General features: G+C 40.2%; 1 protein-coding gene across 1 annotated transcript in view; it reads left to right on the top strand.

Moving 5' to 3' along the window:
- The window catches only part of SUCLG2 (succinate-CoA ligase GDP-forming subunit beta), a 230,408-nt gene that overhangs the window by 117,185 nt on the left and 87,028 nt on the right, over window positions 1-26,195 (top strand). Inside the window, exons 7-9 of the mRNA XM_038410519.2 lie at window positions 1,612-1,708; window positions 13,142-13,303; window positions 15,127-15,269. Of these exons, the coding sequence (XP_038266447.1) occupies window positions 1,612-1,708; window positions 13,142-13,303; window positions 15,127-15,269 (402 nt within the window). The remainder of the gene's footprint in view (window positions 1-1,611; window positions 1,709-13,141; window positions 13,304-15,126; window positions 15,270-26,195) is intronic.

The raw sequence follows: 26,195 nt of genomic DNA, 5'->3' as shown, positions 1-26,195 counted from the left end.
TTGATTGTAATAATATATTAGTTTGCTCTCAAATTGTATTTTTTTATTTATATTGCTTTAATACACTACTATTAATGTCTCGGTTACAGGGGCGCAATTCCTTGGGAGAGTCACCCATAGAACTGAAAGCAGGATTTGGCCCATTTGGTGTAGTCCCAAAGAAAGTGCAAATATATGTGCATACAGAACACACACAATTAGAGCTTGGCAAATATCTCAGAATGGAATTTGCGTTGGCTGTTCATGAACCTTTTAAATTCATTTTCTGCAGATTTTCGACTGAGCAAGTTTATTGGCAGAAATGTTTGTAGAAACTGAATTGTATGCACATATTTGTGAGAAGTGAATGTTTAATTCAAAGATGAGTATTCACCCCAGAAATTTCATTTTAATAATTATGGACATCCAGTTAGGAAACAGGTTACATATTTCTGTGTCCAGTTACAACTGAGACAGATAATAGTTCAAATATTAAATACAAGTAACAAATTGCTTTGGAACAGCCCATAGAACAAGAATTACTTCTAAAGATTATTTGGCACATATTTAATAACAAATAAGTTTAGAAACCTGGAAGTTCGTATTGGTACAATATAGATGTAAAGCACAACCATTCCCTCAATGTTACAAGACTAGTATTTTGCTATAACTGTCCAACAGGAGTAGTGGGTTTTTTCATAAAGATAGAAGCAACATAAAAGCAAGTTTGGTTTTTAATTTGGTTCCCTTCCTTACTTTCTGAAAGATTCCAAATGTTTTGGTTTGAGTTTTTGGTTAACTGAACCACTGACCAAGAAAAAAGCTTTGGAATATGTGTTTTTTTGGGGTCCCAATCTTTTTGCTACCTCATTGCAACCAATAGAGTTGCAATATACAAATTAATTGCAGGTGGACAGGTTGAGATGTCTCATTTCCAATCCTTAAAACATCCCTGACCTGTTAATGGGGGAACAGCAGAGGTAAACAGTGGTTGAGGACTTAATATTATGTCACGATTAGCCCTGCCCACCCCTACACACAGCCACAGAGAGAGAGAGGAGGGGGCAAAGAACAGCAGTGAGGAGCAGGAGAGACTGACTTTTCAATAAACAAACTCAATCTTTCAGTTGTTGCTTCTACAGGGAAAAGTTGCATTTTGATGTAGGAGGGAGATTTTATATTTTTCTAAACAGATTCAGCAATTAATCTGCACTCATCAAATCCACATTGCTTCTCAGTTTCTGAATTTAGACTCATTAACATAATTACTTAACTTGAATATCAGCATACAGAGAAAATATATTCATTATGAACTCAAACTTATTTGATTTTGCTTAAATTAAGCTTGTTTATATTAACGATGCTGTTCGTTTTACTGAAATTCCTCAGTTTATATACTATGAAGATAGCATTTACAAAATGTTTATCAAAACTTTTAGGCTTTATTCTTAATATATTTGATAGGGTAAAACTCCATTTGAAGTAAATACTACTGTAATTCTCTTAATCGAGAGCTGCTGTAATCTTCTACCAGACTTTAGATATTATGTAATTTGAGATACTAAAAATAGATGTAAAGGTTTACTGTTCCTTTTTGTGCATGCTACTTACAAATCACTTGATCAAATTTAGGCAGCAGATCAAATTAAGAAGCTGTACAGTCTTTTCCTGAAAATTGATGCTACTCAGGTTGAAGTGAATCCATTTGGTGAAACCCCAGAAGGACAAGGTAAGAAATGAAAGAAAACAAATGAATATATTATAACTCTTTCTTTATGCAAACTATTCATTAAATTTCATGGAAGGTGATAGCAGCAGCTTAGCATTAATTTCATTGTGTAATTTAATTTAAGCAATATTCATTAATGTTCCCATGATAGATTTTAACATGGCAATCAATACCTTTTATGTCATCTAAATACTGAAAGTATCAGCATCTGCATGTTGCTTGGTGACAAACAGCAACTTTTTCTTACTTTTTATACAAAGTATTTTTGCTCATGCTATTGTAATTAGTGGGCTAGAGAGGAAAACACTCATTATTTTAGGATTTCATCTTGAATGTACAGGTAAGTTGTAGTTATAGGTGCATGAATATGAAAGATATCAGAGCATAGGAGAGAGGAAGACCTGTTGGACTAATGGAGTTCACACCTGACTGTATCCTTTGGGAAGGTGAAGGATGGTGGATTTGCCTCACCTATGGAAGTAGGTGTAAGACTGTGCAAGATAAAGATGGGAAGCTGCTTTATCTTGCACTTCTTCTGTTGGTTGCTTTTTCTGATATAACCCTACCTTTCTGCACTCTTGGTATATTAATGACACCAGCTTGTCGTCTTAGCAATTTACTGACATGTACAATACAGCATTTATGTTTCCTCTGGGTTTGCCCCGTCTCTTTATAATGTTGTAAATGCATTGAAAAATTATAGACTTGAAAAAATAATAGTAAGTTACATTTAGTGCAGTAGAAGGATTAGTTTGAATTTAAGAGAAGTGGTGGAGGACAAAAATATCACACTAATCCTTTTCATCAAGTCATTAATAATGGGACAAACTGTGAAAGTCTTAGATATTCAGGTAAACCTTCAGGACAGAATTGAATGGCATCTAACCTGGCAGGAAGAACTATAAAGAACGGCATTGATTCTTGGGAGATGTGTTCCATGGAAGAGCAGTGAGAAGAGGATTTATTTCAGGAGTGGCATAACCGACTGGTGGCAAGGAAGTTCAGGAGGGTATATCAGGAAATAGGTTGTGGTTTGGGTGTGGTCAAGTAGAGTGCTGGTGCAAGGAGATGGTATGAAGTGCAAAGGATGGCATAACTCAAAGCTGAATCTGTGTTTCAATGGAGTGTAAGAGCAGCAGATTTCTCATTCATTTCAATAGGCAGCAACCACATTTGGCAAGACGCAATCAGCCATTGTGTTATACAATTGTGATGGAATTTTTCAAAGACAAGGGAGTAGGGATTGCTGGGCTGGCTAACGCTAAGTATTAAAATAAATAAAATGTATTGTCAAAGTAGAATATGACATCCATGCTGCTCTTTGTGATAGTATTATAGCAACTAGTGGGTGGCAAATTATTCACACATATACTTACATTTAGATATAATATAAAATTGTAGGTTTAATTTAAAAGCTACTGTTAAAATAATGAATGCTAAATGCATGTGCACACAAGTACTTAGTACACATTCCCATTATCAGCTCCAGATAACTTTTGGGTTTATCATCTACACATGAACATAAGAATGGTCATGGTGGGTCAGACCACTGGTCCATCTAGCCCAGTATCCTGTCTCTTACAGCGGCCAGTGCCAGATGTTTCAGAGGAAATTAATAGAACTGGGCAGTTTATCAAGTGATCCAACCTCTATCAACCAGTCCCAGCTTCTGGCAATCAGAAATTAAGGGACACCTAGAATGTGAGATTGCATCTGTGACCATCTTGGCTAATAGCCACTGATGGACCTATCCTCCATGAACTTATCTAATAATTTTTTGAACCCTGTTCTACTTTTGGCCTTTACATCACCTCCTGGCAGTGAGTTCCACAGGTTGACCGTGCATTCTGTGAAGAAGTACTTCCTTATGTTTGTTTTAAACCTGATATGCCCCCTCCTGTAAGTAACCAATACTCACTTTGCTACTTTCTATGGTCCTCCACTCCATTATTCACTCACTCCTTCCACAGGATAACTGTTTTTAAAGAGCCTGTTATATGACCTACCAGCTCTTGCAAGTCTGTTGCCAGGGCCTGTTAAGAGGCTATCTGAAAGGTTGGGTCCTGGAACATTGTGAAGAATATTCAAAGGGCGTTGTGTAAGATGTCAGTCAACACTCATAATATCCGGAAGGTGTGTTAATTAGGTTCTCAAATAGCACCCATCACCCTAGCATCGGAGAACCTACCAAAATTTTGACATGTAACTGTAAGGATATGTTTCTTCTCTGTCTGTTCCCTCCTGTTATTAGGGATTATATATGTATTTTGTATTTATTTATTGTGGTGCTGTCGGAAGGCTAGACCAAAGAGGAGGTCTTGTGCATTTTACTCTGAAGATCATGAGGTTCATATTCACCCTAATCTCTTCTGGTATTTAATTCTAGATTCATGGGCCCCTTGTTGAGAAAGCTCTTTCTGATGAGCACATGAGTTTCATTTTTTTTCTGTGAAGTGAGGGTTGCTGGATCTCAAAAATGTCAGTTTTGTTTGGTGGTTGTATTTAATTAGGTATCCAAAATAAGTAGGTATTCAGATGGATGCTGTGGATGTGAACAGACTTAATTATCAGAGTGCAGATGCCTTCGGTGGAGGGTACTGTTATATAAGGGGCAGGTTCCTCCATCTCCGCATCAGTACCACTAAGACCACTAAGTCTTCTGAGATACTCTTTGTCCAGTTGCTGATATCAGCCATGTCACTGAAAGATGATGCTGTTAGTATCAGCTGTGAAGGTAATACGGGTCTACATGTCATTGGCTTATTGAATCTTATATAAAGAATTTTTGGTCTGTAACATTTCACTGTCTGCTCTAATGGCTTCACTGAGGTGAACAAGATTAGAGAGTGGATGGATCCCTATGGGATCCATAGCTAGGGCTTTGAAGGTGGAGGAGACAGTATCTCTTACATGCCTTTCTCTAGGTTTTGCCTGAGAAGGATCTTTGAAGCTATTTCTGCGTGATCCACTAACCCCTTTGATTTTTTGAGTCAGGACAGCAGGATTCCATGGTTGGCCATACTAGACTGTGGAGAAGTCAGGCAATAGGATTGTAGATGCATGGCCCATGTTCATAAACAGCAAAAGATCATCTTTCACAAATATCAGCCCCATCTCTGTTCGCTGTCCTGGCCAGAAGCCTGTCAGGGAGGGATCCAAGATACTGGCTATGTTTAGATGAAGATGGAGATGGCCCTTGGAGAGTTTTTGCTCCAAAATGAGGTTGGATAGTGGGTAGTAGTTAGAAAGTCATTGGGGTCATGGCTTAAGGGCCAGTTGAATTATGTCATGCTTAGGGGTTATTCTATCAAATATGAGAAGTGCTGGCCCAGAATAGTACAACAGGTCAAGATTTATCAGAGCCTGTGATGGAGGGGAGATGGAATTTCTTTATCTCTTCCATGATCTAACTACAGACACACACACATTCCTGTGACAGAACCAATTTGTAATGTGCGTTTGTTTTCTTCCATCAGTGCTCATGTTTTCTTCCCTCCCACTTCCTCTGCTGCCTTTTAGTGGAGAATTATGTGGAATTCTGGGTTTGATAGGAAGGAAGTGAATACTTGAGTGACCATGTGTCAGTGGATGTGGTTAACGAGTGTCATAGTGACTTGCTAGTGGGATAGATTTACCTGTAAGGATATTTTGGAATTTAAGCTTTGTGGGTAGACCGTTCTAGTTGTGTTTACTTGTCTAGCAACTGGGAGAGATTTGATTTGTGCCTTGAGGAAGTAGTGGTCAATTCAGGGGTATTTCTAGTGTTGCTTTTGTCTATGTAGAACTTTAAAATCACATCCAGGGCATGATTGATTGTCCATGTAGGTCCAGAGATTAGAAACTGAAGGTAGAACATGTGGAGGGGAGGTTTTGGGTTATTACAGCAGCAGGAATTGTCATGATGGCTGTTGAAATCTTCCTTTCCAATAGGAAAAAATAGTTACCGTGTTAGACAGCATCTCCATCAGCTCCTTTGAGAGGAGTGGTGCTAAATACAGTAACTCCTCACTTAAAGTCGTCCCGATTAACGTTGTTTCCTTGTTAAGTTGCTGATCAATTAGGGAACATGCTCGTTTAAAGTTGTGCAATGCTCCCTTATAACGTCGTTTGGCAGCACCTGCTTTGTCCACTGCTTGCAGGAAGAGCAGCCCATTGGAGCGAGCTGGTGGGGGCTTGGAACAAGGGTGGACCGGCAGCCCCCCATCCGCTCCCCTAAGTTCCCTGTGCGGCAGCCGCCCAGGAGGCTACCAATTGCTGACAGTTAAGCTGTCCCTCCCCCCATTACCATGTGCTGCTCCTGCCCTCTGCCTTGGAGCTGCCCCGGGGAGCCTCCTGCTTGCTGTATGGGGAGGGGGAGGGAGGGGGCCTAATGTCAGGGAGTCCCCCTCCCCCCTGCTCCTGCACCCCACTTATCCCATTTTCCATAGAGCGGGGGGGACACACAACAGGGCTCAGGATGGAGGGAGTTTCCTGGCAGCAGCTGCCCTCTCAGCTTGCTGATTAACTTTAAAAGGCAGTGTACTTAGAGTGGGGTCAGCATACTTAAAGGAGCAATGCGCATCTCTCTCTCACACACAGGGTGTGTCTCTCTCTCTGTCTGCCATGCTGTCTCTCCTCCCTCCATTCGTGCTGCCTTGTAGAGTGTGAGGCTACATTAACAACGAGTTAACCCTTGAGGACTCAGCCAATGGCTAGTTCATCATTTAGCAGTAAAGCATTGCCTGGGAAATATCCCACCCTCTGACTTCACCACCTCAACCAACCTTCACAAACATCATCGCTGTGTACCAGTATTAAATTGTTTATTTAAAACTTATACTCTGTGTGTGTGTGTGTGTGTGTGTGTGTGTGTGTATATATGTATATATATATATGTATATATATATATATATATATATATATATATATATATATATATAAAATAGTCTTTTGTCTGGTGAAAAAAATTTCCCTGGAACCTAACACCCCCTATTTACATTAATTCTTATGGGGAAATAGGATTCGCTTATCATCGTTTCGCTTAAAGTCACATTTTTCAGGAACATAACTACAATGTCAAGCGAGGAGTTTTTTTACAAGCTTTTTAATTGTCCACAGTTACTTGGTACATAAACTTCTTTTAATTAAAAACCAAATAAGATAGTTTAATATAGTTAGGCTCCCTTTGCTCAGAAATTCAAGAACTGGGTTGTGAACAGAGACTGTAACAATCTTTCGTCCAACTGGCTAACCATCTTTTATGCATTAAATCAAACACAGTAGAATTGGCAGAGTAGTAGACAATAAATAGACTTTTCCTGTGCTTTAATTGAAATTCTGTTGGTATTAGGGACTACTAGAAACTTAAACAAAAACCCCACTTGATACGTGTTGTTGCAGCTAAGTTGGTTTTTGTACAGGTTTTTGGACATTAACATGCAGTATTGTAAAGTGACATTTTTAAAACAAACATCAGTAGAAATAATTTGCTTACAGTTCCATCTGACAATAATTCAGAGATTGAATTATAATCACAATCAAGTGTATGTGTGTTTTGGGTATTATGAGCAGTAGTCAAATAAAACTGAATTAGGAAAAAATGATTAATTACCAAAATTTATAAATGCTGCCTTGATACAAGAGCATGTTTTTGGTGGTGGTTGGTGGGGTTGTTTTGTTTTTTATTTTCTGTTGTTTTCAAAAACCCTAAAGTATTTTGTATAGATTTTGCATTTGGAAAACGAACAACAGTATTTCAGAGTGGAAAATAAGATTTGAGAATTTTAGTGCAGTATTGGATGCTTGGTTTCTAGTTCATCTAAGATGCATTAATGACATAAAAATGGATTAATGACCTTTATTTTATAAATCTTACTCAGTTTAATAAATTTAAGTAAAATTCCTATCAATCAATCATAACTTTATTAAGTTTTCACCCAGTTTGTGAAACTTTTTTTCCATGGTACAAAACCAGGACTTTTGTCCAATGTATTTCCACCAGAAGCCAAGTTTTAAACATAAAGGGGAATTCTGTCCTCAGGAACCCCAGTAGACCAAATCTTGCTTGCCTCATTTATGTGAATAATCCTATTGACTTCACTAGAGCGAATTGGAGTAAGGTGAGCAGGATTTTTGTTTAGTGTGTGGGTGCTGGTTGGTGCTGGTGTCCTGTGATATACAGAAGGTCAGACTAGATGATCTAATGGTTCCTTCTGGCCTTAAAAATCATTGACTCTATGGTTTTTCCATTCACTAAAGTGAGGGTGTAAAGTCAAATAATTTGAGTAAAAATAAGGTATTGAAATATACACTGATAATGTTATCTTGTTTGGATCACTTCAAAAGGTGGGGTCTAAATTCTCTTGATAGGTATAATGGGGTATACTGGCTTTTTAAGAGTAGAGGGAGGCAAGAAGACCCCATTCCAGGGAGTTGGAATGATCAAAGGCCCAGGAAATGGCCTGGTAACAGAAGAGAGGCTGCAGTCCGAGGAAACTTTGGGTTGGATGGGGGGAAAACCCCAGGACACTCTTCTTTTAAGGCCCCGGATCAGGAGCCTTGTAGGGTAGTGTGGGGCAGGGTTCCCCTCTCTTCCTGCTATTTGGAGGAGCTTTCTGGATGAGGGCAGTATATCGACTGCTTTGTCCCTCAGAATGGGGAGACATTGGCAAGAGAAGGAAGCCAAAGCCAGAGCCAAAAGGCCAAACTCCAGGGGGGGAAGAGAGCTATGAGAAGTGATCCTGTAAAGAACTCCATGTGGATGGCAGAAGAGCCAATGGTATAAGTAGGAACCTTTGGATGGCAGTGATGGACTGTTTGGAACTGTCTTTCTATGGGCATTAAACCTGCCCCAAGCGGAGGGCGGTAAGACTTATGAGAGAGGCTGTAAGGGGCCCTGAAGACGGAGAACAGAGGGAGGCTGCTGCAAAGGGAACTCCAGCCACAAGAGACTGCTCGGGAAGTGACAGCTTTGTTACAATAGGATTGTGATGAACAGGGCTTATCATATCTAGGGTGACCAGATAGAAAGTGTGAAAAATTGGGACGGGGAAGAGGGTAATAGGTGCCCATATAAGAAAAATTCCCAACAATTGGGACATCTGGTCACCCTAATTATATCAGACCTTTAAAGAGGCATAGTATCTTCAAACAAGGAAATAAATACTGGGGAATAATCCTGGTAACAGGCTGGACTCAATCACCGAATAATATGCCGTTTGCATACTAAAGATTTTTTTTTAATGTATTAGAAACTTTTCACTTAAATTAGAGGATGTTAAGGGCCGAATTCTCTGGTTCAGGATCTGCATACAAAACAGAACCAAGGCTGTGGATGGCTGCACAGGGAGAGTTTGCTGCATGTTTTGACTTTCGCTGTATGGACTTTCTGCTGCTAGAGATGAGAGCAGAGATTGAGAACTCATAAAAGGCTAAGGCTGTACCCAAATCTGATGGACGTTTGGGAACAGAGAGGCCAGTGTCTGATGCTTGTGGGGACACATCTGACCTGGAGCTGGGGCAAAGAGTGAAGGTAGCACATAGTTCTGCAATGGGCTAGAAGGAGCAATGGGAAGCTAAGTAATGAGTAAGTGCAGGTATTGGTACTCTTGAACAGATCATGCTCTGTAGCTGGTAGGTTGATGTGGGGAGCCAGATCAGTACCTTTTTACTGATGAGGTTCACGGCAGTGGTGAGTTGATTTAGCTGGGGAAGTAGCTGAGCTTTTAAGGAATGGCTGAGGGTGCAGAAGATTGCCAAGCAGCGCATCCTCAGAAGGATCGTCACACCACTTTTTCCACTCCTCCATACCTGGTAAGTGTAGGAGGGGAGCAGGAGCAGAGTGCCGGCAGGAACTGCCAGAGTGGCAGAGATGCATAGAATTCTCCCTCTGCCCATTTTCTGCTTTCTGCACAGCAGAGGATGCCCGCAGCATTTCATCCTTTAAAAACTTAACGAAAAACGAACAAAAAACCCAACACCACACCCCTCTATGTGTCTAGGCACATTTGAATAGCTTATTGCAATTATTCATCCTGATAAAATACAGCACAGCATATGAGGAGTGTTTGTTCTTGTCAAAATAACAATTCAGATGGGCTTATTTTTTGCTGCTTTTATTTTTCACTTATGTCTGCATTTCCGTTACGAAATGCGTTGCCTTGTGTGTTTTCTTTTGTCTCCTATTGTAACACATTCCTTTGTTAACACTCTGGAGTCAAAGGCCTATAACTGTCAATATTTATTAATTATTTTTTTGTTCTCACTGTAAGCTGTTGAATTAGCAACTCCCCAAATCTTTTACCACTAAGAAACAACAAAAACTCTCCATGAATATAAGTATTGAAGCTTTCTTTGATATTTGTTCAGAAGGAAAATTCATTTGTATAATCTATCATGCGTGTAACAATGTGCTTTTGATGGTGAAAATTGTTTGATAAATATTAATAGGTGATTTTTCTTTCTACTTTGTACATAGTGTAGCCTTTTGTTAAAGATGAATGTTCCAGAGAAATAAGATTCCATTAATGTGACACTGAAAATGTTTATGTCTAAGGTAAACTTAGAATGGAAAACCAAGGGCCTCTGAAAACTGCATTTTATTCTAGCTCTGGGTCTTTTTATTAAATAATCAAGGTAACATTTGAAATGGGAAATTGGTTGTATGGTTCTGATGTTGGTATGGGCCCTAATTCATTGTTAACAAAAATTAATGCATTACTAGTACATTGGAAAGCATGTTATTGACGTCACATATTTCTTATTCTAGCAGATTCCCATACTTACATAATTTGTATTTATTATAGAGTAAGATCTAGAATCTTCCATGGGGTATTTATCACACATGTACACTTGTAAGTAGTTCTCCAAAACTGAAGTAGCTGAGACTAGTCTTGATCTATTGTAATTTATTCCAGTATTGATTGTGAGTCAAGGGCAGCAAATTCTTGTATTTAAAAGAATTAAAACAAAACAATTCCATCATGAAGTAAGACTAATACTTTTCTATATGGTATTCTCTTTAATTTGTTCTGTGTGTGTGTGTATGTGCATGTGCGCGCACAACAGTGGCAATACACAGCTGAAGACACAATAGATACAGACAAACATTGTTATTTCAATTTTATATTATAGTAATAGCATTAATGGTTTCCAGGCAGTTAGTCTGGCTGACTTGCTGCAAAACATCAATTGCTTTAGCCAGTGATTAATTTCTAGTAAATGTCCAAACCACAGGTCATTAGTGCTTTAATAATAAAGTAATTTGTATATATTCTTATTTTTACTATCACATTTTTAATCTATTAGGATGTTTACCTTTGTAAAATCCATAAAAGTAGTCAGTCAGTATTCATCATATCCGTTCATAGTAAACTCATTTTTAACCCTTAGAATTAAAATAGTCCATAACTATTATTAAATATAGTCCTATTTAGTTGTGGTTTACTGCTTTCTTACAACCACAACAGATGTTCAAGTTGAAGAAAAGTCCTGTAGGTACTCTCCCATTTTCTTTATTTATAAAAAGTTGTGTTGATCATGCTTAATGTATACTTAAAGCTGCTGTTAATTTCTTTAAAGGAAAAGTTTGCAAGGAACCAAAACTGTTTACCAAAAGACTGTAAAATAAACTTTTTCTCCAGTTATATTCTTTATCTACTATGGAGCTATTTAATGTGTAATGTGTGTGTGTATATATGTGTGTTGTGACAGGGTCAGGCCAGATGGCTACAGAAGAGTAATAGAAGGCAGATATATTAGCCCCAGGTTAAGTAGATCCCTTTTCCCTGAGAAAGGTAGCAGGGAAGGAAGGTTCCAGAACAATCAGGAGCCTTCTAGAAACAATTAAGACAGACAGGCTGATTAGAACACCTGCAGCCAATCAAGAAGCTGCTAGAATCAATTAAGGCAGGCTAATCAGGGCACCTGGATTTAAAAAGGAGCTCACTTCAGTTTGTGGTGCGCGTGTGAGGAGCTGGGAGCAAGAGGCACTAGGAGCTGAGAGGGAGAACGCGGACTGTTGGAGGACAGAGGAGTACAAGCATTGTCAGACACCAGGAGGAAGGTCCTATGGTGAGGATAAAGAAGGTGTTGAGAGGAGGCCATGGGGAAGTAGCCCAAGGATGAAATGATTTGTTGGGGCCACTACAACTGTACAGATCATAGAATCATAGAATATCAGGGTTGGAAGGGACCTCAGGAGATCATCTAGTCCAACCCCCTGCTCAAAGCAGGACCAATCCCCAACTAAATCATCCCAGACAGGGCTTTGTCAAACCTGACCTTAAAAACTTCTAAGGAAGAAGATTCCACCACCTCCCTAGGCAACACATTCCAGTGCTTCACCACCCTCTTAGTGAAAAAGTTTTTCCTAATGTCCAACCTAAAACTCCCCCACTGCAACTTGAGACTATTACTCCTCGTTGTGTCATCTGCTACCACTGAGAACAGTCTAGATCCATCCTCTTTGGAACCCCCTTTCAGGTAGTTGAAAGCAGCTATCAAATCCCCCCCCCCCCATTCTTCTCTTCCGCAGGCTAAACAATCCCAGTTCCCTCAGCCTCTCCTCATAAGTCATGTGTTCCAGTCCCCTAATCATTTTTGTTGCCCTCTGCTGGACGTTTTTCAATTTTTCCACATCCTTCTTGTAGTGTGGGGCCCAAAACTGGACACAGTACTCCAGATGAGGCCTCACCAATATTAAATAGAGGGGAACGATCACGTCCCTTGATCTGCTGGCAGTGTCCCTACTTATACATCCCAAAATGCCATTGGCCTTCTTGGCAACAAGGACACACTGTTGACTCATATCCAGCTTCTCGTCCACTGTAATCCCTAGGTCCTTTTCTGCAGAGCTGCTGCCTAGCCATTCGGTCCCTAGTCTGTAGCGGTGCATGGGATTCTTCCGTCCTAAGTGCAGGACTCTGCACTTGTCCTTGTTGAACCTCATCAGATTTCTTTTGGCCCAATCCTCTAATTTGTCTAGGTCCCTCTGTATCCTATCACTACCCTCCAGCGTAACCCTCTCCTCCCAGTTTAGTGTAGTCTGCAAACTTGCTGAGGGTGCAATCCATGCCGTCCTCCAGATCATGAAAACTACCCTCATAACTGACATCTTTATGATGGGGCAGTTAAAATGAACATGGAACACACACTGTTCTCCTACCTCTAGAAGTGATTTCCACAACCCATAACTTAGGACACCATGACATTATTGTGTGGGGAAGCTTGCAGTGCCAGCACCCATGCCTGGACTTTGGAAAAATGTGTTTTAGGGCCCTAGTCCTGCTTTCCAAAACTGCTATTGATTACTATGGAAACAAAATCAGGACCTTCATACATAATTATGAAAGAATATTGCACTTTTATATGACATTACACATGCAGTAGTTAATTTCTGAATTCAAAATGACCATTCAGTATCCGTAATTTGATGTTTTTTCCCCCTTCATTTAGTTGTTTGCTTTGATGCCAAGATAAACTTTGACGACAATGCCGAGTTTAGGCAAAAAGAGATATTTGCCATGGATGACAAGTCTGAGAATGAGCCTATAGAAAATGAAGCTGCCAAATATGACTTAAAGTACATAGGACTGGATGGGAACATTGCTTGCTTTGGTAAGAAAAGCAATCTGTCTTCGTCAATATCTTGGTGTAACCAATTAACAATTCAGAGTTTTCAATATCAATTGACTAACCTATTTCTGTTCTCAGTGAGTTACAGAGAGTATTATCAGAAATATTTACAATAGAATAATAATCTAAATACATAATTTTACTCACATGCTTAAGTATTTTCAGGATCCGGTCCTATTTTATTACCAGTGAACTCTTTAAAGTGACACCACAATTCAAAAATCACATTTCCATCTGATGACACTGTATCTACTGTTACAAGTGAACCCTAAGATTGTTAGCTAACTGGTTGATTTTTAGTCATATAGTGAGCATTACTCTGACAGAAAGAGATTAAAGACAAATATATACTTTCTCAGTTTGTAAAATTTGTGTATTTTGATTTTCATTCTATTTTTTGACAGCACTTTGAGTGAATAGTCCTTTTTATTGTTTTGCTGATGTCGCCTGCACTTCCCCAAATTCTGTGAGAAGGTAATAGTAGTAATAGGTAATACCAGTACTAGCAACAGCAAACGGGAAGCTGGAACATTTTCAGTTGCATGTAAATTGTTTAAGCCAGAACATTTTATTCTGAAAAGAGTTGACGACTTCATTTTGATCTGAATTAGCTAAAATGGTTTATCCTCTAGAGAAGGAGAAGTGGTATATGGAGGTACTGTAACTTTTGTTACTGCCCATAGTTTATGGTGCTTAGATTTATGCTCTACCCAGTTATTTGAAAGATAGCTCAGGTTGCAGCAGAACCAATTCATTGCATTAAGACCAATGCCATTTCAATCTTTAAGGAACTAACATTAAAAAAATGTAGCTCATTAAACCATCAGTAACATTGTATTCAGTGCTTAAGACCTGATCCTTATGGTTCTGTTCTGTACAGTAGAAATCTGCATAAAATTACATGTGATGTAAAAAGACTTACTTTGTACAGAAGCAATAACTTTAATGTACCAAACCATTCTGATTCATCTCACCCGGATGAGCTAATGTCCTTGTAACACTAGCAGCATTTAAAGTAGCAAAGGATATGGGATGCCAGTGTGTCGAAACACATTTTAATAGAAGAAAGCATTCCCCCTTTTGAACATCGTGTGACAATTTTCATGATTTGAACAAATTTGTTAAAATGAATATTCAATATTTTGTAATGCAGAATTAGTCTTACCAAGGTTAATGAAATTAGACATGGTTTGTAAGTGTGGCAGGGGAATTACGGGACCAGTAATAAGTGAAGGATACTTTATTTTGTGTTTCTGCTGGATTAAGAATAATTTTTGTCCTTTACTCTGAGGGGGATAGTTATGTGCAGTAACATGTGTGGTACGTAATTCTCTTTAATTATTATCAAAAAGAAAAGGAGTACTTGTGCACTTTAGAGACTAACAAATTTATTTGACTGTATTTTCCACTGAATGCATCCGATGAAGTGAGCTGTAGCTCACAAAAGCTTATGCTCAAATAAATTTGTTAGTTTCTAAAGTGCCACAAGTACTCCTTTTCTTTTTGCGAATACAGACTAACATGGCTGCTACTCTGAAACCTTTAATTATTATGAAATCCCTTTTCTTAGAAGTTTTTTTTTTTGTACAGGACAGCCTTCATATGATTTTGTTCATTTATGTCTACTAAGTCACTCCTGAAAAATTCAGGTGTTGGCCTAATTTGAAACAAATCAAGTGGAGCCAGAAATAAGTGAAGTTTTAGGACTAGTGCTTGTCTTGAGCTGATGTGCCATAGTTAAATCACATTTCACAGGTTTGAATTCCCTTTTGTAAAATATCACCACCTGACTCTTACAATTACAGTGAATGGAGCTGGTCTTGCTATGGCAACCTGTGATATCATTTCCCTTAATGGTGGAAAGCCAGCCAACTTCCTGGATCTTGGTGGAGGTGTGAAGGAAGCACAAGTCTATCAGGCATTCAAATTGCTCACTGCTGATCCTAAGGTAAAAATTGTACAGGATGTTTCCTAATGCACTAGTATAAGGACATTTGTCTATCAGTAATATGCTGCATAAATATAAATGATGATCTTGTGACACTTGAGGATAACTTACAATGGTTCTAAAATGGTGGTTTTCAGTCTGGGGTCCGCAGACTGTCTAAGCTTTCCAAAGCGGTTTGCACCTCCATGTGAAATTTTTGAGGGGTCTGCAAATGAAAAAAGGTTGGAAACCACTGGTCTATGTGAAGGAATGGTCATATAGTTAAGGCACTGAACTGGGACTTGTAAGACGTGGGTTCAATTCCTAGCTCAGTCATAGACCTCCTGTGTGACCCTGGACAAGTCGTTTAATCTTTCTGTACCTCAGGTCCCCATCTATAAAGTGGGAGGAATAAAATTCCACTTGTCTGACTTACCTAAGGGAAGAAGCTCCATTATCATGTGTTTGTAAAGCGCCTAGCACAGTTAGGGATCTCTGGGCACTGCTGTAATACAAACAATTGGCCATGCTTGTGAAGGCCTTATGCTCACCACAAGGCATTTCTCTGTTGGTTTCTTTCTATATAAAATGGTTGCTTTCGGATGCCATGTCTGATCAATTCCAAAGTTCAGGGAATGTTCTAGGCATCAGTAGCTAGAACCTTATTTCTTTGGTTGGGGGGGATCAGAAGACCAGGAGGGGCATAATGGGGAATCCACAAAGCCCCTGCTATCACACTAGCACCGCCGTAGCCTCTAGAGTCTCTGAGTTGCCTGTAGATCAAACTGGTCAATGGCACTTATTAATGCCTTCTAGCAAAACTTTCCCTATCTCATCCCTGCTCATTCTTCCAGTGGAATTTAACATGTTGGCGCCCTGAAGGACTTATCTCCCCGAAATAAAGAAGAAGAATAGTTGGGGCAGGGCAGAAAGGGAGGGAGGGGGGGCATGGAAGCATGCACACAGTCCCTGCCATGGTGGGGGCCCAGATTGGAGGACCCTACTGTGGGGAAAGTGGTGGAATGAGGCATACGGAAGCCTAGCATGATGGGAATGTGGGGGGCAGACAGCCACTGCTATGGGAGAAAGGGGCACCCTCCTATGAGTGGAATGGGGGGGACGACACTGGGAGAATGGGGGACCCTGGAATGAGTGAAGAGCGCACAGAGAAAAGGCACACACAACCTGTGGTGTCACTGTGACAAGGTCCAGACACCCCATGGGGAAAATGGGGGTCTGAACCCCAAAGAATGAGCAATTGAATCAATTGGTTGTTTACAGTCGTATTGTGTATAAACTATGTCAAGTGAGATCTTTTATGAACGCTTGTAATGTTCTGAACTTGTTGTCATGATGAGTTTATGTATTGGTGTGTGCATAGAGCTGTGCTTGGGACCGGAAGGGCTGTGGGCGCCACCCTGCAAGGAGAAAGTAGGCTGGTGGAAGCCCTCGTAGGAGAGAAAGGAGATAATGGGTTACATAGAACCCATGGCAGAGGGGAGATGGGGAGGAGTTGTGGGGAGTCCCTGAAAAAGAGGAGGATGGGAGGGTGACCCATAGGGAGCTTGTGGGGCAGAGGAATGAATGGATGTAAGGAACCCCAGGTGTGTGCAAAAAGTTAGGCCTATGTAAGCTATGGAGCGTGTGATCCTCCCCCCTTAGTAGTAGTAGTAATAATTAGAAGGATAAAGAAATTGTTTATAGTCTCATGGCAGGGCTAGATGGGCACCGATGTTTCGCCTCTAGAGGCCTAGGTTCAGGTTATGCTCAAGGTTACAAATGAAGGAAGTGGATTGTCCCTTTTGACCTAATCCAGGATGGGGTTTTTGCAATCCATGACACACATCAGCTTGGTTGATAGATCTGTGCTTGAAAGAACAGAGAGGTAGAAAAGCAAGGGTGCTGCAAGTCAGGGTGGGGAGAAGAGGGCAGCAGGCTCTGGCAGAATTATCTGGGGGGAGATTTGAATAGTTACCTGTACTATGCCTGAACTGGTCAGCACTGTTAAATCCTCCCTCACTTTTCTGAGTACTAGAGTCACAGATTTTAAAAAAAGGAAAAGGGTTTGACATTTGTCTGTATTATTCAGAGATGAGTATTTAATATGGTAATCAACGGCTGAACAGAGTTAGAGATTTGGGGACTAAATTGCATTGTGACATAGTGATTCACAGATAAGTGTGGTGTGGTCTTATCTCGACAACGTACCACAGTGATGATTATGGAATAAAGTAAGATGTGCCCTCACGCTATGATTGTGACTGCACATTTCCTAGATGCTCTGCATGTGCTGATTTTGATGAGACATGTATCCAGTTTAATTAATTAATATAATTCATAGGCATTTCTGTACCTCTTGTTAATATCTGACTATCAATCCCCATCCTACTCCAGATCTTCACTCTGATTTCAGTGGGGATAACTGGCATGACACAATGGATCTATGCCATTTTACCACATGAGTGGCTAGCCAAAGATGTGCAAGTCACCAGCCTGAATGCTCCATAACTCATGTCTCTATTTTTTTTTATTTCATTTTTTCCTTTCTTCATTTCATTTGCTTAGCCTTCTCCTCTTTGTCCCTTTCTCTTCCTTTTTTTTTTATATTTTTATATTATCCTTTGTGTATTGTCTCTCTGCCTCTTTTTTCTCTGAAAGAATTTCTTACTTTGTAGCCCTTTCCTGTTTTCTTTTATTTCTCTCCCCCTTTATCTCATTTGCATTCTGACTATTTCCCTTTGCTTCCCACTCTTTTCTCGTATGACTGCTTAGTATCCCAGTGGGCAAGTACTTTTTCTAAAATAGTTTTCAGCAGGACACTTATTGGTCCTAGGGCATTTAACTCCTAGGAATGTCAGAGGCTCTAATGCACAAGTACAAAGGGTGGTTTTGGTTTTGTCCAGTTTAGATTTTGAATCCTACAGAAATTATTGCTCATCATCCATTTTTAAGTTATTAACCTCAGTTCTTTTGACTCTGTCTCTGCACACCAGTCAACGTTCCCTAGCTTTTATGTTTTAGTCACCCAGAGGGGCTTTGTCTGATTTCAGTGAGGCACTTCTGAACTACCTCTCGTCAGCCCTGTGATTTCACTGATTTAGCTTTTATCCTTTTGGCTCCATGCCCATCAATGACACTGTTTCAAGTCAGCATATCACTAGCTGAAATTCAGCTTTCATTTTCAGCAGTAATATATGAAGAGTATGTGTGGGATTCAATTAGGATTTCTGAGGACACATAGCAGTGTATCAGTCTCCTATTAAACACACGGTACACAGCAAAGAAAAACACGTGGCTGGCCCATGCCAGCCGAATTGGGTTCGCGGGACTTGGGCTGTGAGGCTGTTTCATTGCTGGGTAGACTTCCTCACGCAAACTTAGAGTCCGGGCTCCATCCCTGAAGCCTACACAGCAATGAAAGAGCCCTGATCGCAAGTCGGCTGGCACAGGCCAGGTGCAGGTGTCTGGTTGCTATGTAGACGTATCCCCAGGAACAAATCAACTTTACCAGGTTTGGACAAACTAGAGGCTAAAGTCATGGTGTACGTGTGACCATCCTTACTGCTGTGCATCTTAAGGTCACAGAGAAGCTTATTGCCAATTTTAAAATAAACATTTTATATTTTTTCTCTTCAGTAAACAAATGGCAGTTGAATATCAGGTCCTTCCTCAATCTGAATACTATTTTCTGCATTGATGGGGAGATGGAAAAGATGGTCTAATGAGCCTTTACCATTTCTTAACTAATACTGAGCTTTGATCCCCATGGGTTATGATGTTTAGTGTAATACTTGGAGTCTGTAGTCAGTTATTAATTACCCTACAACCTTTAACCTGTTTCCTACCGTATCCAAGAAAGGAAAAATTTGCTCTTGGGAGTTTCCAGGCTTATTAAAGATGGCAAATATCTCCAAAACAGATAGAGAGCCTCTGAGAATTATATAAACCACCAGATGCCCTGAGGGCAGCTGACTACAATCTATAGCTCTGAACTTTTAGCTAGGGACTCTACTCAAGAGTATCTACTCAAGAGATTAAATCTTCCAGAAAATGATCAAATATGCTTTAAAATATGACTCTCTCTTTAAATGTCTTTAACGTGTATTTTTGGTATAAAGTATAGGGGGAAAAATTTGGGGAGGAAGGAAGTGGGTTGAGCAAAGCTGAGAAACTTCTCCTCAAACAGAATGTCTTGATCTTCTAGGTTAACAGTTTTCCTAAGTCTGACTGTTAATGGCAGCGTTTAAGAAAAGAAATTAGTTATGTTTCTTGGAAAACACCAACCATGGTCTTTAAAATGGAAATACCACCTTTAAAATTTGAGTCTTATTTGAGCTTTTCATCCTATTCTGGCCTTGTTTGCTGTCTTCCAGCTATTCAGTGCTGCATACATCAGATTGGTTGTAGAAGTGGTGCTGAACCTTTTTCCCCCTTAGCAGCCCAAACTCTGACCACGTTTTTCTTCCTGTGACCCCACTTGCCTGTCTCCTTTGCACAAATTCCTGTGGTGCATCTGCCTTGGCAGGAGTTGAGCTCTCTTCCCTTTCCTGTGGCTACCTGCATGACAAAGGGAAAGTTCCGGTCTCTGTCCTCGTTTTCCAAGCTGTGGGGAGGCATCAGTGGGATTTCATTGCTCTTCTTTCTCACACAATAAGGCGGGAAAGAAGTTGCAGTCTTCCGTGCCACAGCAGTGCTGAGGAGCTTGTGTCACGCTCTCAGATGAGGGGAGTGGAGTGCTGATCAGCGAGCAGTTACTTGTTCTCTCCAAATTCTACTTGTGTCCTCACCAGTTGAAAAACACTGACCTATTATTATTGATTGTTTGTATTACTGTTCTTCCTAGGAGCCCTGGGGATGGACCAGGACCCCAGTGTACTTGAAAGTCTAAAAGCTATTGACAGGATAGGAACAATCATCTACTGGATAGGGCACTGGAGTGGAACTCAGAAGAGCTGGGTTCAGTTCCCAGCCCAGACACAGACTTCATGTGGGACCTTGGAAAAGTCACTTTAATCTACCTTGTGCCTCAGTTTCCAGCCTGTAAAATGGAGATATTCCTCTCTCTCACAGGAAGGATAAAATACAATCAGATATTCATTGATGAGGCTTGTATAAGTAGACAGATACAAGGTCACCTTAAAGAAATTGTAAACAGTTCTGTTTTACCATTGACGGACCTCCAGCACTGACCTGAACAGTGGAATCTAAATGCAGTGATTTATTGAAAAGTAGTAACTTCACTGAAAAGAGAGACTAAAATTAATCTCTTTCAACAACTGAAGCTCCTATTGTTTTAAACGGTGTCATTAACAACGGCAAAATTTAATCAAATCAACTGATATTAACAAGTGTTTACTTGCAAAAAATTATATTGACTAACAAATATTTTTCAAGCAAAATATTATATATTGACATATGTTAACTCATATAAAGGGAATAATTACTGTCAAACTCAAGAGAAGCTTAATTTGTTTTTCCTTCAGCCATTCCTTAGTCCAAACAGATTATTGTTTTATGAATATGGAAGAAGCATTCTTACTCCTATCACTGCTGTTTGCTTATGTCAGATGTATCTCTTTGTCCACCTCAGTGAAGGAAAAATAATGGCATTGATGTGCCTTGACATTCAGTTGTGTGTGAAGCAGAGGTCTTGTGGTTTTTCATTTTCTCAACATGTGAGGCACTGAACAGAATTCAGAAGTAGAGTATCATTACATATTTTGCAATTCACCTATTTTCCAGCTGTGCTTCGTGTTCAAATAATACAGTTTATCCTTGCTTATTATAGAAGACATATTCACCATCAGTTTATCATTTGGGCTTGAGGGATTCTGAATATTAGTTTTCTTAAAGTTGTGGCCCATTATGTAGTAGCAGAAGGGAGTTGTTGTTTTGTACTACCATAGCAGAGGTTTGAGCGTATTAAGAGATTTCGGGCGCAGGGGGAGAAAAAGTAAAGTGAAACTTCACACTTCAACCAGGAAATTGTTTAATTTACTTGGTCTTTATCTTGTGGGAGTATATTAGTTCAGTTCATAAAACTCAGAGGTTCCATGCTGAGTAACTGCAGCAAGTAAGGAGGGGCACAGTTGTTTCCTGGACTAGTATGTGAGAGTATAGCAGCCTGGTCAATCAAACACATACAGACACTTGCTCAGGGTGTTGTTTCTGAAGTCATAGTTCCTCCCATCAGCCCAGTTGCTAACTATATTTTACCATAAAGGTGTCGCTTTACTATATGACTGACTATGTGAAAATGTCACTTTCATACTCAGCAGTTTCCTGTCTTGCGTGTATTCAAAATTCTAGATTAATGATAAATGTAAGGTTTTTACGGTTGTGTTATCTTTCACTTCTTCAGAGCCCAAAGGGTTTTGGGAGAGTGAGTTGGATTGTTTTCTGCCCTATGTCTCTTCAAAAGATCTTTCTATTAAGTTGACTCAGTTGTACCTCTCAGGTACACTGAAGGCCTGGGGATAACACAAGTTCTGGCTACATAGACACCCTCCTTAGGCCCTACGCTACCAGCACTCCCAGCTATCTTCGAGACACCACTGACTTCCTGAGGAAACTACAATCCATCGGTGATCTTCCTGAAAACACCATCCTGGCCACTATGGATGTAGAAGCCCTCTACACCAACACTGCACACAAAGATGGACCACAAGCCGTCTGGAACAGTATCCCCGATAATGTCATGGCAAACCTGGTGGCTGAACTTTGTGACTTTGTCCTCACCCATAACTATTTCACATTTGGGGACAATGAATACCTTCAAATCAGCGGCACTGCTATGGGTACCTGCATGGTCAACATTTTTATGGCTGACTTAGAACAACACTTCCTCAGCTCTCGTCCCCTAATACCCCTACTCTACTTGCACTACATTGATGACATCTTCATCATCTGAACCCATGGAAAAAAAGCCCTTGAGGAATTCCACCATGATTTCAAAAATTTCCATCCCACCATCAACCTCAGCCTGGACCAGTCCACACAAGAGATCCACTTCCTGGACACTACGGTGCTAATAAGCGATGGTCACATAAACACCACCCTATACCGGAAACCTACTGACCGCTATTCCTACCTACATGCCTCCAGCTTTCATCCAGACCACACCACACAATCCATTGTCTACAGCCAAGCTCTACAATACAACCGCATTTGCTCCAACCCGTCAGACAGAGACAAACACCTACAAGATCTCTATCAAGCATTCTTATACCTACAATACCCACCTGCTGAAGTGAAGAAACAGATTGACAGAGCCAGAAGAGTACCCAGAAGTCACCTACTACAGGACAGGCCCAACAAAGAAAAGAACAGAACACCACTAGCCATCACCTTCAGCCCCCAACTAAAACCTCTCCAACGGAATCAAGGATCTACAATCTATCCTGAAGGAATACCCATCCCTCTCCCAGATCTTGGGAGACAGGCCAGTCCTTGCTTACAGACAGCCCCCCAACCTGAAGCAAATACTCACCAGCAACCACACAACAGAACCACTAACCCAGGAACCTATCCCTGCAACAAAGCCCGTTGCCATCGGTGTCCCCTGAATATATATGTGGATACAATCATAGGGCCTAATCACATCAGCCACACTATCAGAGGCTCGTTCACCTGCGCATCTACCAATGTGATAAATGCCATCATGTGCCAGCAATGCCCCTTTACCATGTACATTTGTCAAAGTGGACAGTCCCTACGTAAAAGAATAAATGGACACAAATCCGACGTCAAGAATTATAACATTCAAAAACCAGTTGGAAAACACTTCAATCTCTTTGGTCACTCGATTACAGACCTAAAAGTTGCAATTCTTCAACAAAAAAACTTCAAAAACAGACTCCAACGAGAGACTGCTGAATTGGAATTAATTTGCAAACTGGATACAATTAACTTAGGCTTGAATAAAGACTGGGAGTGGATGGGTCATTACACAAAGTAAAACTATTTCCCCATGTTTATTTCCCCCCTCCCAAACCCCCACTGTTCCTCAGACATTCTTGTCAACTGCTGGAAGTGGCCCACCTTGATTATCACTACAAAAGGTTTTTTTTCTCCCGCTCTCCTGCTGGTAATAGCTCACCTTAAGTGATCACTCTCATTACAGTGTGTATGGTAACACCCATTGTTTCATGTTCTCTATGTATATAAATCTCCCCACTGTATATTCCACTGGATGCATCCGATGAAGAGAGCTGTAGCTCACGAAAGCTAATGTTCAAATAAATTTGTTAGTCTCTAAGGTGCCACAAGTACTCCTTTTCTTTTTGTGAATACAGACTAACTTGGCTGCTACTCTGAAACAAGTTCTTTGGTGGGCAGAGACAGGTTTTTTTTGTTCTGTTTTTGTACAGCACCTAGCACAATGGGGTCCTGGTCTGACTGGGCTCCTAAGCGCTACAGTAATACAATAACATTATCAAAGAGCAGTGGGTTTGCACAAGTGTCACTAAAAGTTGTATTTGACCTGCAGGACATTTTAATCATGGTAGTGATTCCCCGCTGCCGAGAACGGGGGAGTCAAGGCTAAGCTGCCATTTCTCCCACAGTTCTGCAGTGGCTATAGGAGTAAATGGGAAACAGCAAACTGTTGGGGACTGGAGCTTTAGAATAGCTTCCTCTTTGCTCTTCAACAGCATCTCTTTGGATTAAATAATCTTTAAAATCTGCAGATGGAAGGTGGTATGTAAAGTTTAAAACAAAGAAGGCTACGTAAACCAGGGGCCCATCATAGGAACTGAGTAGGGTGGTAGAAGACTAGCCTATTGGTCAATTTCTGTATTTAAGTAACTGACTGATTACTGGTAGTTGAGTTTTCCAAAATTGTAAGGATGTCAGACCTTTGAGCATTAGGATCAAATGACCTTTTCGGCTTCCTCAGCTACCAGTGTCAACGTGTATACAGTGAAGTTGAAATGAAATGTAAATAGCACTCAGGTATAGACGTATTATAGCATTCTAGCATTGGATTTGTTGAATTGTCAGATTCATGTCATTTCAGATAATGTAGAGAGAACCATATTCTTATGTAGTCATTAGAAACCCTTTTGCTTTCTCATTCAAATATCATACATCCTTTACACACCTCATTACCCCGCTCTTCTTTGCCCAGCAGGCAAAGTGTTTTCTTTATGCCTTGCGTGTTTTCCCGCAAGTGAGTGAAGCATAGGACAAATTTTTAAGTCCTTGAAAAGCTATTGTTGGAGAACTCTTTAGTGAAAATTGTCCATGGTGTACTGGCTGTATGCTAAAAATGGTAGATTTCTTTGAGAGGAAGCAATGCCTAGTCACTGAACTCGACTGGGAGCCAAGGCGTTCTGATGTGGACTCTGACTCTGACTTTGTCCTGGGGCAAATACTTAGGCTTGAATTTTTTAAAATTCCAAATTTTTTAAAATTTTAAAATGTCCCTTAATGTTGGGTATCTCGGTTTTTGGGAGACCAGTTTAAGGTGCCTAAGGGTTGGTAACACCAGCTGGGTGTCCAAAAATTGAGCCACTAGGAATTAGTGGACTCATTTGAAAGTTTAGGGCTTAATCTCAGTGTCTGTTCCCTCCCCTACCCCCAATCTGTAAAAGGTGAGTTATAATACTCATCTACCTCATGGGGAAGCTGGGCATTAATTAAAGGTTTATGCAGTACATGAAAGATGTAAAGTGCTATAGAAGTGACTTCTCTCCGTATGGCTTCCTTTCTTTTTGCAAAGCCACATCCTAACGGGGACTGTACACTTAGCGTTGCTTTTGTATGAGCCAAATGATTGATGGATTGATGGATGGATTGATTGATTGATTGATTGATAGATAGATAGATAGCAGTACAAAATTGAGAAGTGCCCTGATTGTGTTTTTGACATCAAAGTCAGGCAGTTTCAAGCTAGTAAAGTATGTAAATATCCTATGCTTCAGCAACTAGATCTAATTATGTCAATCTACTATTATTATTTTTCTCTTACAGTAGTGCCTGAGGCCCCAGTTGAACTCAGGGACCTATTCTGCTAGACACTGTGCAGACACCTAGGGAGAGACTATCCCTCCCCTGAAGAGATTACTGTCAAAATAGACAACACAGACAGAGGGTGGGATGGGAAACAGAGTGATGAAAACAACTTGCCCAAGGTCAAGGGTAAGTGGCTGAGCTGAGGATAGAATCCAGGTCTCATGACTCTTCAGACCCTTAGACCCACTCCAATGAAAGTACGACCCATAATGTTAAAATATTTCTGTTTGAAGACAGGCCTATGATTGTTGTCTACGATGAAACAACCAAATTTAAACAGTTTTGTGTGGGGCAACAATAGAATACTTGGGGGAGAGTCAAATTGCTAAACACTACTTCAGATTTTGTATGATCAGTAATGCTTTTTCTCTTCAGGCTTTTGATAGCGTCGGGTTTCTATCACAGGGTCATAGTAGTTGGAGATGAAAAGGACACATTAGATCATAGAGGCCCCTTGTAAAATTGGGAAAAAGTTGAATAGTGCAGGTCATATTTTCTGCATCAGATTTATGCAAATACCTGATCTTTAATTGAACACAATGGGGCTCTGCAAGGGTGAAGATGTCCAGGTGCCTTAATGTGCATTAACTTGAGACAGTACCCATATTTTCATCAGTATTGTATCTGTGAAAACATGTTTGCAATACAAACTAATAAAACTTGAACAGATTTTTTTTTTAAAACATACATCCTTGCGCTCATGCAGGCATTATTCTGAAATGACTAGGTCATCTTTCACACTAAATGTATGTGAAGCGCTAGAAAAACAAAATTTCATTGTAAAAAGGATTTTTCTTTTTTAAGAGATTGCTGGCATATTGCCAGTATTTGTGGAAATTTGCAGTCTCACGATTTACAAAGATAATTGTATTGAATCAATACATTTATAATCGAAATAACTGCATTTTTTAAAAAGGGTATTAGGTAATCCGA

The sequence above is a fragment of the Dermochelys coriacea genome, chromosome 7 (assembly GCF_009764565.3).
Source record: "Dermochelys coriacea isolate rDerCor1 chromosome 7, rDerCor1.pri.v4, whole genome shotgun sequence".
Lineage (NCBI taxonomy): Eukaryota > Metazoa > Chordata > Testudines > Dermochelyidae > Dermochelys > Dermochelys coriacea.
The sequence above is the reverse complement of the archived record's forward strand: the minus strand, read 5'-3'. Positions and strand labels throughout refer to the sequence as shown.